Source organism: Bidens hawaiensis, unplaced genomic scaffold (genome assembly GCF_021521415.1).
Source record: "Bidens hawaiensis isolate Kalapana, Puna unplaced genomic scaffold, B.hawaiensis_p1.1 tig00002866_1, whole genome shotgun sequence".
Classification (NCBI taxonomy): Eukaryota; Viridiplantae; Streptophyta; class Magnoliopsida; order Asterales; family Asteraceae; genus Bidens; species Bidens hawaiensis.
This window is the reverse complement of record NW_027491154.1, coordinates 130,355-151,184: the sequence shown is the minus strand read 5'-3', so window position 1 is coordinate 151,184 and position 20,830 is coordinate 130,355. Positions and strand designations below refer to the sequence as shown.

Genomic DNA, 20,830 nt, shown 5'->3' with positions numbered 1-20,830 from the left:
CCCGGCTCGCATCGTTCCAACAACCGGCAGGAAGCACCTCAGTATACGATCGCGTACAGTAACTGGGAGTCCTATTACACCTAAGGCTAACTTCGATCACCAAACCAAGATTCATTTCATGTAGTGATTGTGGACTCGTACAAGGATATTGAGTAGATAGTTTTGGTTTACGAAAACCCTCTCAAATTCATACTCAATTTCTTGCTTAATTACTTTGTGTTTTATCTGATCAAAGCATTTGAGAACCACAAACAGTTTTCATCTGAAAGTGCAAACCACGACCCTCATTCCTACCTCCAGCCTCCATAACACACTAAAAACATACACAAACACTCTCATCATTTCGGACCTAGATCTGAGCTGAAGAAAAGTTGGATTTCGTGTTCGAGCATCATCAAACAACAAGAAGCACGTCTAAATTCACGTGTTGAATCCAAATCCGAAGCTAGAAGTGAACCAAAAAGGTACATTTTAGGTTAAACGTTAAGTGTTTGAGGTCGGTTTTCCGTAGGATTTGATACTAAGGCAAATAGGGCCTTACGGGGTAAGAAAAATGTAAACTTGAACATAAATAAGATGTTTAGAATGAAACGGAACGAACGAGTGACATTTGGACTAGGGGTGGCAACCTTGACCCAAACCATTTCAAATGGGTTAATTTGTGTTGTTTTAAAATTTAAATGGGTTGATCTGGGTCATAGGTTTTAATTAAATGGGTAATTTAACTATATGGGTCGATGTGGGTTAGTGTCTTAAGGAAAAGTGGCATGATCGGGTTGAAACGGGTTTTAGATTGGAATGAGATCGGTTTAGGTTTCGGATCGGATCAGGTTTCGAGCCGACACGAGTTTTAGCACTGGATAGGTTAGGTTTCGGTTTCTTTCGAGTTTTCGCACTGGACGGGTCGATTTGGCTTTTGTTTTGTTTTCGTCGAATTTTCAGTTTCGGTTAATTTGTCGGCTTTTTTTTATGAACGAGGACAACGGCGAAAACATTTTTGTTTTTTTTTTCTTTTTTCGTTTTTTATTTATATTTTGAGTTATGATTTTTTTATTGTTTTTTTTAATTCTTTTTAGGGGTTTTGATCTTAATAAAAACCCTAAAAAAATTCAAAAAAATTAATAAAAAAAATCATAACTCAAAATATAAAACAAAAACAAAAAAGTAAAAAAATTAAAACGTTTCGTCCGTTGTCCTCGTTCAACAAAAAAAATCCGACAAATTAACCGACACTGAAAAGTCGACGAAAACGAAACAAAAACGTGCTGAAACAAGCTGTTAAGTGCTGAAACGAACTGAAAAATGACTTTAACGAGCTGTTAGGTACTTAAACATACTGAAAAATCGCTAAAATGAGCTGTTAGGTGATAAAACGAACTGAAAAATCGCTAAAACGAGCTGTTATGTGCTTAAACGAACTTAAAAATCGCTTAAACGAGCTGTTAGGCGCTGAAACGAACTGAAAAATTGTTTAAACGAGATGTTAGGTGCTGAAACGAACTGAAAAATCGCATAAACGAGCTGTTAAATGCTTAAACGAACTAAAAAATCACTTAAACGAGATTTTGCTGTTAAAACGAGTTGTAACGTGTTGAAAACGCGCTGATTCGTTGGTAAAAAAAAACTGACCCGAAACCCGTTTTTACCTGTTCCGACCTTGACCCGTTCTAACCCGAACCTGTTGACCCTAACCCGTTCCAACCCGAACCAAAACAACCCTTTTTTTAAGTGACCCGTTTCGATCCTAACCCGTTTCAACCCTAACTCGTTCCGACCCATAACCCGTTTCGACCCAACCCAACTCATTTTCCACCTCTAATTTGGACCGTGTTAGAATGAGTAAATGAAGTCGTTATTGCATAACGGGATGTAAGGATGTGATTTGGAAAAAATACACGAAAAACCATGTTTGAATCGAGTCTGGAGAAACTCGATTCGTTTGGAGATAAAACGAATCGAATGGAAAAAAGTTGAATCGAATTATAACTCGATTCGATTGGAATTTCAGACTTGATTCGATTGGAATTTCGGACTTGATTAGATTGGAATTTCAAACTCGATTCGATTGGAATAGACTTGACCCAGAATAATGGAAAGTCAGTTCTCTGATGAGTTTTACCCCAGCCATGGACAGAGCCCTTGGACCCTGCCAGGGGCGCTGTCCCCGGACCCCCGTAAGCTAGGGGTATCAATAACATAGAAGTATTATATATTATAAGTGGTTAATTAATACATATGATTATTACCCGGTTAGCCGTGCACAACTAAAGAGAGGTATAATAGTAAACTCAGAGAGGAACATGACACACGGGTGAGTTTCTAGCTCTATTTCCTTGTTATGTTTTCGGGGCTGTGTGCATACTAGATGTGATTAGTTAATACACTTACTTGAAGTGGTAAGTGTATGATATGTAAATGTTTGATGAATGATATGAAAAAGGTCAAGAGTATACACACACACACACATAAAGAAATGTATGTATAGTTGTATGGAAAGAAGGAACCACACCTTAATAATATCTGAGATAGAATGGACCAGTCCCTACTAATATCTGAGATAGAAGGGTCCAGACCCTACTGAATATCTTAGATAGAAGGGTCTAGACCATACTGAATATCTGAGATGGTAAGCATAGTAATGCATGTAGTATGAAAGTATGAAAGAAGGTATGTATGTAAGAAGGAATGTATGAATATATGTATGTATGTATGTACGAAAGAAGGTAAGCAGGTTACGTACATAATATGTATCTTCGGATGCGTATATGTTTGAAATGTATGTTACCTGATTAACTAGAACTCACTAAGCGTAGCTGACTTTTAGTATGCATGCATGTAAATAGATTAAAGGAACTGGCTTGATGATGGCACTTGGTATGGATTGAATGGCTGACATCTAAACAACGAAAACATGATGCTTTATGTTTATGTTTAGACAATTTGTGATGTTTAAAGACAAATATCATACAGTTTGTAAGAAATGGTTAACTTTTATCATTCCGCAAAAAGTTTTAATTTACTCTGATATTTAAAACCGTGTTAATAAGTAAGTCCAACGCTAAAGTAAGGCACCGGGACTGGGGACTTACAAGAAATTACGAACGTAGTACAAACATTTATAAGTGTAATACAAAAAGGGCCGTCTTCGAGAATCCTTATAATTTTTTGGGTTTAATGCGAAAAAAATTTTGGGCCTCAAGTAAATTTTTGTTGGGTTTAAGCAATTTAAATTTAAAATTTAATTACATGGTTATGATTTGGGTTGTGTAAAATTTTTTTTGATAAAAATAGGCTCAAATGAGTTGAGTAATTGGACTTAAACATTAAAAATACATTTTTTTTTATAAAAATATATAAACTTTTCTGGCCTAGCGGGATGTCGGGCTGATGTCTATTGACCACCCTGCCTTCCTTGAGAGCCAGCTTTGATTATAAGTTTAGCCCGAAAAGCTAATGCATGTTTAAAAACTTGTAAAGAGGTTGATTAGCCCCTAGCGAGTCCTGGATTTTTATTTTCGAATGTCACATCCTTTGTGAGCATTTTCCCTAGTGTTGCGTCGTGTATCATATAGACTTGGGCATAAAAGCCAGTTCTGGGCCCGACCCAGAATCGGCTAACAGACCCGCATGTATAAACCGAGTTCCAGTTCCTCAATCAAACCATATCCGGGATCGATTCCACCGGTCTCATGTCGAAACCCGAAACAAACTCAACCAAAAACTGATAAAAAATTGCCTAACCGGTCAAAATCCGACCATACATTAAACCGGTTTCATACCTGAAACCGACTTTTAAAAAAACCCGATTTAAGCACCTCCAAATTTATTCGTTTTCCATAAAGAACCGAAGATAATGACACTACAATGAGTCCACTTATTGGATCTCAAAAACTTTAGCCATTTAAACTAGTACTTTACCCGTCCGGTGGACAGGATCATCAACTCAGTAATTTGACAACTATATTATTTTGTAACATAAATGAACAGAAGACATCTGGATGTGATACGAGGTCATGTAGAATTTCACCATATATGTTGCTATATTTATACAATAAAATTCATGTAAAATTCAAACCGCAAGATAAAAAAAACCTACAGTTGCTTTGAGTGATAACTATAGTCACATTTTTAACTATTTATAAAACTAAAATAAAAAAGGTACATGTTTAAACTTTAAACCATTTCCCGTTTATAGTGCTAACAAAATCCATCAAAATCACCCCAAGCATGCTTGATGTATAGTCATCATTATTGTCTCCAAGGTTTAGACCATCCCATCCTTTCTCATGGTGTTAGGATTTATATTATTATTTGCCGCGGCCCATTTTTCGGCCAAACTTCCCCCTCTAACATCCTAACACCTCGAATATCCTTGGTCGGTGGGCTGAGGTTTACTGAGTACAAATGTAACATCTCATGCATGTCAATTTGATCATAGTTGGTTCCTAACTCCTTGTCAGCTAAAAGGAGACCACGAATGAATATAATATGTGGTCAACCTGCTCATTAATATTAATATATTAATTACAAGTCCGTATAAACAATGATGCTTCAAAGAAAAGATAAATATTCCTTGATAAGACCGGTTTCATGGTCGAGTTCAAATTTCAGTTCGCTTAATTGTGATGATACCTTGTCACGGTTTTAACAATCCAAATCAAATGCGCTGAACAACGCCAAAAGGAATGGGTTCATTTTAACAGTGTTAGACATTTCGTTTTAATTGAGATGAAACTGAAACTAATAAACTGGAAAAAAGCCAAATTATAACCGTCGGCCTAGGAGTATTTTCGACAAACCAGGAAGTAAAATTGTAGTTTACTCGCTAAAATAATATGAAATATGTAATCTCTTTTTGACATTAAATAATTATTTAAGAAAAAAATATAAATTTTGAACGAAAACTGTTCTGGATCAACCTAACACCGCCTGTTTCAACAAATTACAAAGCAATTGATATTAAACTGAAACTGTTTCGATTAGTTTAAAAAGTAATCACTTTTGAACTGAAACTGGTTTGGCACATTAATTTATGTATGTTGGCTAAAACAAAGTATCAAAATAATAATCTGAGTGGTAGAGATATTCTTTCTCTGATCACCATGAAGCTGAATGACCTTTAAAACAACATTAACCAAAAAAATGATAATGAAAATGTTAGATATAATAATAATAATAATAATAATAATAATAATAATAATGCAAGATAAGTAACCTGGCATGGCCTAGTTAAGAGTCATGAACAACTGTGCCATTGCAACAGAATTTTCTTTTGAGATCCTTCAAATTCTAATTGTAACTGAAATCTTTTTTTAGTTGTCAAGCTTTTCCTACCTTTACATACTTGAATGCGAATATGAATGTACTCTTTTGACCCATCACCAGGATCCTCAACAATAGCTTCAGCAAAGGGGTCTATAAAACAAATACAAGTAATAAAAAGAGTTTGAAAATAAATTATTGAAGATAAACTACAACAGAAAGTGCTTACCAAAAGCAGTTGGAATCTGAAGGTCGAGTTCAGGCGTGAAATTTAACTAGTAAAGTGAAATTGTGATCAAAACTTTTTTTGAAAAATAACTTGCTTGGATCTGATAAAAAAAATAAAATCAAAATAAATAAGTACATTTTTGCATTATATGCAAGAGATATGTATAACACTAATTTAACAATTAGTCTGATATGGTTAAACAAACTATACCAATCAATATAAATATAATTACTTCAAAATCTTCATAAACTTATGTGAAAAAGGAGTTTAAGATGTCTTTAGTATTGCATGTTATCTATATGATAAAATTTTCATTTAAAATGCTCAATAACTATATGTAAGCCTTTTAATTGTAAGTATTAAAGAAAACACAGCCTGATAAAAGTTCAGAGCTTGGCTTGTGTGATCAAAACAACCCAGGTACATCATCTATGATAAAAATCTTTGGTGATTTTGATTAATCCTAATCAATATCACATTTGTGTGTTCATGGAAGAAAAAAACCCTAAAATACAAAGAGTAACCCTAAAATAGTATCCAATGGAGATGGAAGAATGCATAATCAGTAATTAGAGAAGGAATATGAAAACCAAAACCTAATCAATCATACAATTGCATTGCATCTAATAAAAAAAATTGATCATACAACAATTATTACCTGACCGGCGATTAGTTGACGCACCAGCGCAATTGGAATTATTGCTTAGAATCCAACACCAACTGATTGAATCTTCAAGTTCGTAAACAATGATTCCTGTCACCGGCTTCAAGAGACATAAAAGCAGAAGAAGATAGTTGGAATGACGTGTAGAATTAGAACAGACGGTTGCAGGAGCGTGTGGTTAAAAAGAGGGAAGTAACTGCAGGAGAGAGGATTAGATAGGAAGAAAACCATCTGTAACCACTACATCAATATTAATGGTCAGGATTACATCAGGTATTTTCTATGGCTCAGATTGAAGTTCACTATTCTCTGGCCATATAATATATAATTAGTCATGGAATTATACACAACTCTAATTCAAAATTCTACTACCTTATGATATTGGTTTCTATACTTTTTTAACAGCACTTATATCTATTTTCTTTCTTATCTTCAAAATTTAAAACAGAAGATAATCTCCATTTCTCTTTGCTATAGTGAATCTTCATCTCTAAGTTTTATCACATATCTTAAATTTAAAGATTGTACTTTAAACATTTCGTTCTATAGCTTAAGCATTTCGGTTTGTATCTTAATTATGGAAGAAAGAAAAATACCAATTTAAAAAGTTATAGATATAAGAACGGAGGATGAGATGTAAAAGGTTAAAGAATTTAAGAATTGAAAGATAAAGTTAGAGAAATATGATTTTTCAAAGAGATACATTTCAAAGGAAATGCTAGAATACAGGGGCAAACCCACTTAAGGGTCCATCAATCCTAAACTTTTCGAACTCTCTATTAAATTTACTACCAAAATTTGATCGACACCGAACTTCTTCAAAAATTTACCGCTATAAATAATTGGTAAACAATATAATCAACCCGGGCATACAGTAGAGTGATTAACGTTGTTTTCTCTTTATTAATTGTCAATGTTTAAACCCTACTTTGAGCTTTTTACCATGTTTTTTTGTCCAAGTTAAAGTAAACTTACATTTCTCAGCATATTTCTTTTTTTTCTTTTTTATAGAAGCCAATTAGAAATAGGAATCAATTTGTTAAAAAAAACCCTTAAAATTAATTTTCAATGATCTGATTCAATTTGACAACCAAAAGGTTAGCAAGCCGAAGCTTGTGGTGAGTGGTGTGGGAGAGACTTGATGTTCCACGTAACCCCGGTTCGATTCCTGCCACCATCATATAGTTTCTGTGCACCAGGTGATGATGAAAGACTAGGCGAGTAGATGACTTTTATTTAGTTGGATCCTTAAACTGAACGTGTTTTATCTCACCACAGTACCGTGCCTTCGGGCGAGTGTTCACGGGTGTAGGCTTTAGGTGAGGGCTTTTCACTGGATCAAAAGACGAGTGTATCTCGATTTGATAAAATTAGCCAGTAACTTATTTGAAGAATTCACTGCTTGTTAAAAATAAAATATTGAAAATTGGGCAACCTGGCCCAGTAAAAATTCCGACCTAAATTTACACACAAATGGAAAAAGTAATGGGCCTCCTGTAGTTAAGATTTAAGACTAAACCAAACTATAGCAGAATAATTAGAAATTTAAATTGTTAAATAAAAAAACTACTCTCGAAATTTCAAGAGAGACAGAGCACATAATTTATGCGATTTATTAAAAGTATATCCAAATAGCAGACGATAAACATTCTTGGTCATATAAACGTTGATAACGTTGCACCTGTTTTACATATTTATTTTATTTTTTAAAATGTATCATGGATATTCTGTATATATAGTTAAACAATGCAACAAGCTTATCAAATTTATATGATCATCCTTTTGATAAAATACAATGTTTGGCGTCTCAGAGAGATATTATGATGTGACAATTTACCAAATAAAAAATTAGACGTCAACAACGTTAATATGTTAAACTATGAGACTTCTACATTATTATAATGTAGCTATACAAGCATATTTCCGAAAAACCATACACAAGGGACGAAAATTTTATTCCATTTGTATAACAAAATATAGTTGTGTTGATATCATCGTTACCTTATATTTTTATTTCTCATTTTCTTTTCTCTTCTACCTTATATTTTTATTTCTCTTTTTCTTTTCTCGTCCACCGTTCAAGGTCCATTATTTTACACAAAATAATGCATGTTTGGTTTCCAAAAACGGAAAATTACAAACGTAGTCCAAACATTCATAAGCAGATCACAAGTTTAGCCCCAAGCGTCCTAAATTTTTATTTTTGAACGTCACCTCCTATGAGACCAGTTTCCCAAGGGTTGTGCTGTTGTGTCATTAATAGACTTGGGCATAAATCCCGGGTACAGACCCGACCTGGTTCCACCTTTACCCGGACTTAACTCAGACAAAGAAACTGATAAAAACTCGGCCAACCCAGTCAAAACCCAATTATACATGAAACCGGTTCCTGTATGACGCGGTTCTTGACCAATCCTGGAACCGTTCTCCTACCCAAGACCGCATTAAAAAAATGATTTGTGCACCTCTAGGCTCTAGTGTCATGTGTAATGTAATTTGTCTTCTCATAATTTTCACAAACATCTACTAAAATATGCACAGCTTATAAATAATAAAAACCATCCAAATTTACAAACATAAGATTTTTCACAATCTCTAGTTCCTATATTTTTGTGGGGAATATCTCATAGAATAGTAACCAACTTTCAAAAGTGTTCCAATTAGATCACTCATGCATATTTTTCTCAAATCGGGTCACTAAATCTTCAAATTGAGTCTCGCCGATTTTTCTGTATGTTAAGAAAGAAATGGAGGATAAGATGTGGGGGTCGGAATTTGCAACATATGTAGTTATATTTTTAAAAAATTAAAAAATGTTAATTATATTAAAATTCAAAAATAAAAAATAAAGTCAACGTCGCCACTCAACGTCAACATAAAAAAAAAGATAAAAAGATTTCCTATGTGAAACAAAAAATAAAAATGTTAAAAAAAACATGTTAAAATCGTTAATTTAATAAAATATGAAAATTAAGTGACCTAATTGGAATAATTTTTAAAGTTGAGTGACCTAATTGGAGCACTTTTGAAACTTGATTACTATTCTATGAAATTGCCCCATTTTTGTGTAACTATTTCAATTTAAAATACAATGAATTTGGATTGAACAATTATATACTTTTATGCTACAGATTTACATAAAAAATTAAAAACACATCATCAAAACAATAAAGTTCAATATATACATTATACGGTATCACACGTATGCATATGGGGCGTCTTGGGTTGCTCATTGAAACTACCTATCTACTCGGGCTTAACGGTCATATGCAAACGCGAACCATCGGGCAGTCCCAATGGTGGATCTTTACATGAACAGTTATCAACATCAAATAACTCCCATTCTTTAATACCACACCTATCCAAAGCCGAAATTAATCTATCCTTATCAATTTCCTTCGGGTACTCCCCGTCTCGACTCACCAAAACCGCACCCGTGTAAGACTGGCCCGCAACACGAGCAGCACCACTATAATGAAACAAAGCCCAACTAAAATCCTCACTAACATCAACAATCGTCCAATACTCATTTGACACGACCCCATTATCCAAAACACTAAAATAAAATGTGCCGACTACTTCCCCTCTTTTAACCCTATACTTTCTTCTCCTCCAAACAAGCTTATCATCTAATGTTTTCACTTGAAAAACAGGCTCGTACCAAAACGACCCACGTGCCTTTCCCCTATAGAAAAGTTGGTATTGACACGGGAACTGATCGTATGCCGGGTTTTGGCCTGCGACGACCCACCAACTCCAATCAAGATTCCCAAGCCAACCGATAAAGAGATCCTCAGCTGTTTCATGTGATAATATTTTGTCACGGAAGCTAACCATTGGTGGAACATATGGTTTTTCAGGTATCTTAGCATCTAAATCGAGACAATTGTGTTTTTGCAAAACACAAAGGGAAAATTGTTCAAGAATCGGGCTTTCATACGATGCAATACATTTATAGTTGCATACTTGATCAACCGGGCTACATTGATTCAAGCATTGCAGAGCTTTTCTACAGTTTGGATCTAGAAGACAGTTTAAAACCTGTGGTCCACAGTTCTTTATCATGCAATTCAGGGTTGAAAAGCCTTGAGCTCTCAAGTTTTTCAAAACCGGAACTGGTTTTATGTAAGCATTGATAATGATTAATATACAGAATCTTATATCATCAGAGTTATGTCTTATCCATGCTTCAGATATGGTTTCTGCTAGCTCAATAGTCTCCTTTGTTTTCTTGTTAAATTGGCTGAATATGCTACTCTTTTGTTCTACTTGAACCAATGATCCTCCTAATTTGTATTCTAACTGTGGTGATGAATCAAAGCAGATTATATTTGGGATGTTTTGACTGTAAGTTTGGATCCATTCAACGGATTCTTGTTTTGTTACTGAAACAATTAGCAAAATGTTTGCAGTTGATAATACCTTTTGAATACTTTCAACATTTGGTTTAGATTTGGGGATATTGTCTGTGAATACCTGCATCTCGTATTTGTCATCAATCCATTTCAATCTCTCTGCCTGAAATCAAACCTATAATCAGACCTAACAGTTATGAAATTACAAATGCGAGATGTTCCTTATGTTGGTTCATTTAATAAAGGAACAAACATGAACATGAACACATGTTGTTCGTTCAATTGTGTTCGTGAACGTTTGATAATGTTTTCATATACGTCCGCTTATGTTTGTTTATAAAAGAATTTAATATATTTAATGACTTTTCTAATCTTATCATGTTAATTTAAGAAAAATTATTAACTATAAAAACAAAAAATATATACGAGTATTATGTGATTAATTTATATGTAAAACTAAATATGAATATGAATGTAATAAAACACCAACACGAGCATGGTAGTCGGAGTGTGCCGTAAACACTAACCATTCCCAGTTAGCCAAATCAAATGAAACATTTTCTATATTCATTTGTGTTCACAAACAGGAAATTTCGTTCGGTCGGGTGTTCGTGAACCGCTCATTTGTTAGATAAAAGCTTAAGGAACGAACATGAACAAGACATTGTTAGATTTGGTTCGGTTCGTTTACAACCCTACCTAAATTTCGATCATAGCTTTAACTGATTCACATCATTTATGTCACTGACTCACTCGCCTAATTGTTGTTGAATTTTCAAACTGATATTAAAAAAACAAAAAGCCCTAGCACGACCGAATGAATTATCATGATAAATTAGTAAATAACATATGTGTGAATCCTATATCTGATCAGTGCTTGAACTGATTTACATAAACTAATGCTACTCGCCTTAATATTACGAAACAAAAAGCAGTAGCACGATCGAATGAAATATCATGATAAATTAGTAAATTACAAATGTGTGAATCCTATATCTAATCAGAGCTTTAATTGATTCACATTAGTAATAATACTGGCCTAATTGTAGAATTCTCAAATTAATATCACAAAACAAGAATCCCTAGTTCAATCGAATAAACTATCATGATAAATTACAATTCCTGTAATCACCTAAACGAAATCAACGCTACATTAAACAGATAAGATAACAACTACTTACAGTGTGACGCATAACATCAAGCCACGAAGCCGATTTGAGAGGACTGACAGCGCCTTCTCCAACGAAGGCAACAATTCTGACGTCACTAACGAAATCACGAGGCTCCGTTGAGCATAAATCTGGACTGGATGAAACGGCGTCGTTCGTCTGAAGAGCTGATGACGTGGTTCGTGTTTTAGGTAATGTGAGTTTGTGGCGGAGATAAGGAGGTGACGTGGTGGAGGTGGACGGAGGACGGCGGGTGGTGGAGGTTGAGAAGGTGATGAGGAAGTGGTGATGGAGTTAAGAATGGAGTGTGTGTGCAAATGTCAAATGTGGAACGTGATAGAAGGTAGTGGAAGTGGGTGGAGGGAGATACGAAGGGCAGTATAACACATTTACTTAGCACTACGTCGCTACGTATGTAACGGGGCTTTAACTAACACATTTATTTAGCATCGTGTTGTGGTTTAGAACCCGGTTACCACAAAGCTCCACAATTTCCTTGTTAGATCCCATCATTTCTTTGTTAAAGCCCCGGTGCCACTATACCATTTCCCTCTTTATTGTATGGGCCTTAACGCCCCGGCGTGGTGTTAAAGCCCCGTTAGCAAGTCATATCACCTTCGCAACCCCTGTTGAAGCCCATATACAACCAACCTATGGAGTAGGGAGTTCACAGTTTGGTTTGAAATCGTGAAACCCTTTAAACCGGTCGTTGATTTGGTTTCAAGGTCGGTTTTTGTTTTTACTTTTGGTTGGTCGGTTTCAGAATTTTCAAACCTTAGCAAAAGGTTTGATTTACGGTTTATAAATAAAAAAGCTGTCCGTATAAAACCAAACCGGAATGTCAGTTTTTGATTATATTTTAATTTTTTATATACGTTACATAAAATATGTTTAAATATATATCAAATTGGAATTTAACAATCTGAACTTTGACTTATTGGCCGTGATTAACCAAACTCAACTCAGGAAATGTTTACCTATAGTCATAATTTTGAACGTATTTTCCTTTGGTGATCCATACCAAATGAAAGTTAACCGAGTTAGTTTTTTTGATGACGTGGACTGCTTATGTGGCAAAAACATGTTTTTCTCTTTTTAAATATGCATCTATCAGTTAAGTTATGTTGAATCCTTAAATCAGCGCTGCTCGAGACCTCGGTTATGAGTCCAAACCTGATGTACCTCCAAACAGCAAAGGATAGATTACTTTCGGCTTTGGATAGATGTTATCCATGTACCAAATTATCTGCAATGATTCGATTTGATAATCATTACATTTACAAGGCAAAAAGGATCATTTTAGCGGCTAGGTGCGGGATGGCCTCACGAACACCGCACCGGTCCCCCATCACGCGTGATGGGGGGGGGGGGGGGTGATAGCCATCACGCAAGTGAGGGGGTGTTTATCGAGGTATATGACCATTGGGGAAGGAGCCGTTGGGAGGGGGGGTTAAATTAAAAAAAAAACAATATAAAACCAAAACATAACCAAATCCAACTCAAAACACTCTCAATCTTCCCCTTCATTCACAACAAAAAGATATGGAATTTCCGAAATACTTGGTTCCCTTAGACACCGATAGCTCTTCGTCTTCGGACGATGACATTCTCGAATGGTTCCCGTTGTTATATAACGAACTTGAAGGCCCGAGCCGTCCAAAGAAAAAAAATGGTGGAGCGTGATCGTATACATGCCCACGAAGTGCTAATGAACGACTATTTTGTGGAGGAATCGAAATACAATGACGAGACGTTTAGGGAACACTTTCGTTTGCCGAAATCTTTATTTTTAAAGATTGTAGCCGACGTCGAAGCAAACGAAGAATGGCTTCAAGAATCTTACGACGCGAGGGGCAAACGAAGTTTTACGGTGCTTCAAAAATGCACATCCGCTATTCGTCAATTAGCGAAAGGTAACCCACCCGACCAATTCGATGAATACTTACAAATGTCTGAGAGAACTTCACGTGAATGTCTACAATTCTTTTGTAACGCGATTATAAAATTGTATGCCAAAGAGTTTCTACGAAAACCAACAAGACACGACATTACACGTCTTTACGCCGCACATGAGGCTAGATAGCATTTTCCAGGGATGCTCGGTAGCATCGATTGTACACATATCGAAGGAGGAATTGTCAACGGGAGTTGCGAGGGGCGTATGTTAGGGGTGATATCAAACGACCGACCATATCACTAGAAGCGGTTGCGTCAAATGATTTATGGTTTTGGCATTCTTATTTTGGTGTTCCCGGCTCAAACAACGACATCACTGTTCTGTACACATCACCGTTGTTTCAGAGCGTAACAAATGGTACAACACCTTTCTGTCCGTATTATGTCAACGGGAGATATTACAGACGTGGCTACTATCTTGTCGATGGTATCTACCTACAATGGTCTGTTTTTGTGAAATCCTTTTCGTTTCCTGTCGAGGAAAATGAAAAAGCGTTCAAGAAGTTGCAAGAATCAGCAAGAAAAGATATCGAGAGAGCTTTCGGTGTTTTAATGGGTAGATGGTGCATACTTAGTCGACCGGTTCGTGCAATGAAAAAAGCCACGATCTCTAGCTACGTGTATGCATGCATCATATTACACAATATGTTAATAAAAGAAGATGGAAATGCAATTTCTCCAGATTGGGTACCAGATCTTCCTACTCAAGTTCCCGTTCCCGATGATGTGAAATTTGACTTACGGGATAAAGATATTCACCATCGATTGAGATGAGATCTAGTTGAGCTTACAGATTCTTTAGGTTTGGAATTTCCGGATTCAAACGAGGAGTAGATGTTTATTGTAACTTTTATTTTTTAATTCTAGTTTTTAAGTTGAATTATGTTCTAGTAAACTATTGTTTTTATTTTTTTAAGTTATAGTAAAATAGTGTTTTTATTTTTTAAGTGGCAAAAAAAAAACAAAACAAAAAAATTCCTGTCAAACCACACCACACCACCACCCCTACCAAATTCTATCAAAATATGATGGATTTGGGGTTGGTGATGTGGCACATCACCATTGGGTGTGGTGTGTGAGGAGAATACCACTCCCCCCCCTATCATTGAACTTAAAAATGATAATAATCAAAGGCACAAGTAGTTGCAACTTTAAGATCACTCATCTATAAAATTATCAGTAAGTGGTTCGGTTTGAATCTCTACTTGAAGTACCAATGACAACATCAACATTATAAAACACCCAAAAAAAGTCTCATTAATCGCTACTATGTTATCGACACAAATGATCTCGCTTGAATCAAACATTTTACAAGTAATTGTATAAACTTTGTGAAACCAATAAAAGAAGGTTTCACTTTTGGAACGAATCGTATTGTTTTTGAGGCCTCAGAAAAAATCATCCATATATGTCGTTGCTGGAGCTGCAAAACCAGTGGATTTACCGAGCCCAGATCCAGTGCCCATGGCTTGACCCATGAACAACGAATTTGAAAGTCCTTAGTCAGGTCAGACCGCCATCAGTCAGGTCTACCTTCTTGGCTGCACAAGTTTAAAAAAAATCTTATCATGTATAACTATAGTTATTTATTAGCGTTAATATGACCGGTAAGCCGGCCCATAATAGGCTTCGTTAGGGTCAATTTGGGACGAGTAAAAAAGGTTTACTTACGTCCAGATATATTAAGGTCAATTAGCCCACGACTCAAAGAATCAGCCCAAACTCCAGATTTGACTTGAAAACCATCATTCTTTAATGAATGTGCAGATGTAGCTTGAGTTTTATAGCTTTGATTGTTTGAGTTGCCACTATCCATGAAGCCCTGTGTGGGCTCTGTAGACTCTCAACCCGCATGAGAAGAAAATGAACCAAAAATGTCAGAAGTATCAAAACTGTTCGTTGGAACCACGGCAAACGGGTCAACTGTTTAGGTTGACATTTTTTCAGATCCTACTGGTTTGATCTCAGGTTCCACTGCAGTACTTACGGGTGGAGATGTCAAAAAGTCAACAGCTGGTGGTACCGACTACCGAAGAACTTGCAGGTGAGATGCAAAATGATCAACATTAGTCTGCAAATTTTACCCGAACTCAAAAACATTAACTTTAACAGAATCTAAACTGATTAATTTTGATAATCTAACTTGTATGAGAACTGAGTTCACCTCAGATGCTACATTTGTTGGCCCTGACACAAAAGCAGCGGCGGCAAACAAATCTACTTCTTATGGCTTACTATATCCATTAAAATCCCGTGTGGGCCCAGATGTCGGTGCAGCCAAAAGGTCACCAATTAAACTCTGTCCAAACTAATCCACATGTTGAGCGCTTCTACTGACCAGAATCTGTGTTGCCCAGATTTACTTGCAGCTGACGTTCCACGAGGGTCGAAAATATCAAAATCATCAGCATTATTGTTTGTAGGCTCACTCGAAGTTTGTGATGTTTTTAATGCATCAATACTGTGGTTAATCTTACAGTATTAGTAACAACAGAACTTAACGGATACCTTGTCATGCAAGTAAAAAGATCAAACCTGTCATAATGAGAAGACATTTTTTAGGAGGTGTCGCTGCGGCGTGGCTTATATTTACCTGGTTGAAACCTATCTTCATCTGACTGATCTCTAACCTTAAAACTATCTTTAAATGTTTCGCCGTCTTTTGAACTACCAAATCCACTACATTGACCACTTTTCTGAAAGCTACTACTGCCTGATCTAAATGTAATTCCAGTAGATGATATACCTAATAATAACTAAATAGCATTTTCCATTAAGTGTAGTAAAAACTAAAGTAAATGAAAATAAAAACAATAATGTCACTTACTTATCTCGATTTGCAGTGGCTTTGTTTCTAGCTGCTTGTATCTTATCTTTATCATTCAACAATGCCACTATGTTATTGATTGCACTGTCTTTTCCATTTGGTTCAACGTCTTCGAAACAGGAGAGTGACTTAATGATTATTAAAATAAGTTGGTCACTAACAACAAAAGAAAAACTGAACATGATGGCAACTGTGCTTAATCGGACCGATTCTATGCCCGGTTCTTAGTCTAACCAACTGGGCTAGTCTGGTTTTGAAAACCATGGTTTTAGGCCTAACCAATCGAATCCATGAAGGACGATAATGTGAGAGAAAGATCTCTCGATGATTTCTATTAAAGTCTCCTTAAATAATACAAAGTCAAGAGATAAAAGAGGAGGACCTAACCAACTACAACAAACTATCCGATTCTATTTCAAGTCATGATAATTACAAATAATACAAAAATACAATTTCAATAATATCAAGATACTATCGGTTAACACCCCCCCGCAAGATGAGCCGTATTGGATCAAAGGCACAAACTGGATCGAAAGCGAGTGAAGAGGTGCTTCGGTTGGCCCTTAGTAATAATATCCGCATATTGGTCTCGGACAATATTATACAAAAGTGGCATCACGTACAGGAGTATGTAGCTCGAGAAGAAGATCTCAGACCCAACTTGTTTCCACTACTGAGTTAGCCACTCTAGTAGTATTCTGCCTCTGCACTAGAGCGTGGGATGGTCATTTGGCGCTTGGCGTTTGGAGGACCAAGATATTAGGTTGTTACCGAGAAAAACACAGTAGCCCGGGACAACCACCCCAATCCGCATCGGAGTAGGTGGTAAGCTTCATGGATTTGGATGGTGATATTTGAAGACCGTGATGTAGCGTACCTTTTAGATAGCGAAGAATATGTATAAGAAAGTTGAGATGCGACTCCCTAAGGTCATGCATGAATAATCATATATGTTGTACGGTGTAAGCGATATCGGGCCGAGTGAAGGTGAGGTATTGCAATGCCCAGCGAGACTCCGATACAAGGAAGTATCGGCAACTGGAGACCCAATAGTAGCGCTAAGCTTGTAACCGATTTCAACAAGAGTGCTAATGGGTTTACAATTTGTCATTTTAGCCCTTGCTAATATGTCCACAACATTTGAAATAAAGATAGACCATCTTTTTTCCTTTCCTGTTCTCGAACATTGGAGACAAATCTGATCCCAAACCCCAAGTTTTACACCCCGTTTACATCGTTACTAGCATTCAAAACAAGGTCCATGTTCTTGATAGAGTGAAGGTTTCTTACTTCTGGGTGAAACTCTTTCAACTCCATGCTAAAAGGTGCGATGTTTTACATCACATCGATGATACGATTACCCATATTAGCCCACGCCACCTTATTGAGCTCCACCACCATGCCTCTTCCCAACTCAAAGTTGGGCCCAACCGTGGCAGCCCCGAAAATCAATATCTTGAAATCACATTTAACCTTGTCTCGGTTCGTCTACTACTCAAGTTAACCTACCCGAATGTGACCCCATGGAGCCTACTCAACTTGCTGCACTTTTCAAGCACTGTCCATGGAACAACCCGATTCCGTCCAGTGGGAATGATACCATGTGAGAGAAAGGATCTGTAAGGCCTCGTGTCCAGGTGCCTTACTTGGATATCGGATTTACTCATAAACACAGTTCTATTTATCAGGCTGACTTAAAACTTTCGCGAAAATATTAAACTTTAACTGTGTATTACATAGTCATTCAAATCTCTTCATAACAATCAAACTCTTGTCTTAAAACATAATATAAAACGTCATAACATTCTTCTCAAGATGCCAACCTCTTCAGTCCAATGCCATGTGTCTCTCTCAAGCTAGCTGCCTTAGCTTATTTATCTGTGTTCATACTAAAAGTCAGCCATGCTGAGTGAGTTCTAGTTAAACATGCGAAATACATTACATTCACATTCTTACGCATACGTATCCGCGGACACCTATTACTTACTTAATCTGCTTATCTATCTTTTGTTCTTACATACATGCATACGTTCATACTTTTTTTATTTTCGTATCTCATATTTTATTCTTTCATATTTCATGCATACTATCTCTACGTTTTAATGTGCATTTCGCCTTACTTCCTCGAATATTATTAGGGTCCAGTCCCTTCTTCCTCGATAACCATACAACTATACCATATAATCGTACATACGTTGGATACATATATACACACACACACACACACTCTAACCTTTTCTACATTCATACATTGTTCATTTATCATTCACAAGACATTCATCTAGTATAAACTTACCATTTAAAGTAAGTGTATTAACTAATCAAATCGAGTATGCACATAGCCCCGAAAACACAACAAGAAAATGAGTCTAGAAACTCACCTGAATCGAGTTCCTCTTTGAGTTTATGGTCACACCTCTTCTCAGCTGGGCACGACTAACTATGTACAATTTACAAACATCACTTCACTACTCCTAACCAAAATCATATTTCTAGGTTAGTAAAATCATTAGCAGCGCCCCTGCGGCGAGGTCCTAGGGGCGGCAGCCCCTAGTAGGGTCAAGGGGCAGAGCCCCCGACTAGGGTTAAGCTTCAGAAAATGCATCTTCAAACGAATCGAATCGAATTTTACAAACGAATCGAATCAAATCAAATTCTGAAATGAATCGAATAGAATTCTGAAACGAATCGAGTCGAATTTAGAAACGAGTCGAGTCGAATTCATAAACAAATCGAGTCGAATTCATAAACGAATCAAAACGAGTTTTCTTCAAACGAATCAAATTCTCAAGAATTCGATTCAAAATCTGGTTTTTCATATCTTTCCATTTTAATCGTTTTCTTCCATTCCCTTATGCCCTTTGTGTGTGTTATTGAGTGTGTAGGGAGGCTTGATGGTAGAAATGAGACTTTTAGGTCGGTTTAGGGGTGTTTATATACTCTCAAGCCCAAGGACCCTAAGCCCATATCCATTTCCTAATCCATCTTTCTTTCCAAACTGATACTCAAATAATTGTTATTTAACTTAACTAAGTAATAACAAATCATTAAATAAACAAAATTCTTTTTTTTATTATTATCAAAAGTAGAATGTTATAGGATCTCAGAATGATTTCTATTAAAGTCACCTTAAATAATACAAAGTCAAGATATAAAAGAGGAGGACCTAACCAACTACAACAAACTATCCGATCCTATTTTAAGCACATGATAATTATAAATAATACAAAAATACAATTCTGTTGTGAAATAAGCCTAATAGCTAAAACTAGGGGTGACAATCTTGACCCAAACCCTTTCAAATGAGTCAATTTGAGTTGTTTTAAAAGTTAAATGAGTTGGTTTGGGTAAATGGTTATAAATAAATGGGTCAAAATGAGTCATTTGAAATTCCATCCTTTTATTTTCTGGTCAAAATGGGTCGACAAGTTCAAAGAAATGGGTCGATGTGGGTTAGTGTCCTAAGGAAATATGACAGGTTTCGGATCAGAACGGAAATGAGACTTTCAGGTCGGTTTAGGGGTGTTTATATACTCTCAAGCCCAAGGACCCTAAGCCCATATACATTTCCTAATCCATCTTTCTTTCCAAACTGATACTCAAATAATTGTTATTTAACTTAACTAAGTAATAACAAATCATTAAATAAACAAAATTCTTTTTTTTTATTATTATCAAAAGTAGAATGTTATAGGATCTCAGAATGATTTCTATTAAAGTCTCCTTAAATAATACAAAGTCAAGATATAAAAGAGGAGGACCTAACCAACTACAACAAACTATCCGATCCTATTTTAAGCACATGATAATTATAAATAATACAAAAATACAATTCTGTTGTGAAATAAGCCTAATAGCTAAAACTAGGGGTGGCAATCTTGACCCAAACCCTTTCAAATGAGTCAATTTGAGTTGTTTTAAAAGTTAAATGAGTTGGTTTGGGTAAATGGTTATAAATAAATGGGTCAAAATGAGTCATTTGAAATTCCATCCTTTTATTTTCTGGTCAAAATGGGTCGACAAGTTCAAAGAAATGGGTCGATGTGGGTTAGTGTCCTAAGGAAATATGACAGGTTTCGGATCAGAACGGGTTTTCGTACAAGACAGGTTTCGGCACGAAACGGGTTTCAAATCGGAAGGGGTTCGGTTCAGGTTTCAAGTTAACACGAGTTTTCACCCGTGACGTGTTGGGTTTTGGTTTCTTTTGTTTCTTTCTGGTCGATTTCGGACTCGTTTTTGTTCTATTTTTCAGTTTTGTTTTTGTTCGGTTTGAATTCTTTTAGTTTCGTTTTGATTGATTTTTTCGATTTCGATTGATGTGGTCCGGTTTTGGCTTTTTGTTTCTTTGTTTCATTTTCGTCGATTCTT

The 20,830-nt window shown here is 36.0% G+C and overlaps 1 protein-coding gene and 1 pseudogene across 1 annotated transcript; both read right to left on the bottom strand.

The window, feature by feature from the left end:
• Positions 1-9,360: 9,360 nt before the first annotated feature.
• Positions 9,361-11,829, bottom strand: LOC143621445 (violaxanthin de-epoxidase, chloroplastic-like). Its single transcript, XM_077092866.1, has 2 exons — positions 11,692-11,829; positions 9,361-10,673 (listed from the first exon to the last, which is right to left on the bottom strand). The coding sequence occupies exons 1-2, from the start codon at positions 11,701-11,703 to the stop codon at positions 9,402-9,404; spliced, it is 1,284 nt and encodes a 427-aa protein (XP_076948981.1). The 5' UTR covers positions 11,704-11,829; the 3' UTR covers positions 9,361-9,401.
• A 4,030-nt stretch (positions 11,830-15,859) lies between these two features.
• Positions 15,860-17,573, bottom strand: LOC143621408 (clathrin interactor EPSIN 1-like; annotated as a pseudogene).
• Between the last annotated feature and the right edge of the window lie 3,257 nt (positions 17,574-20,830).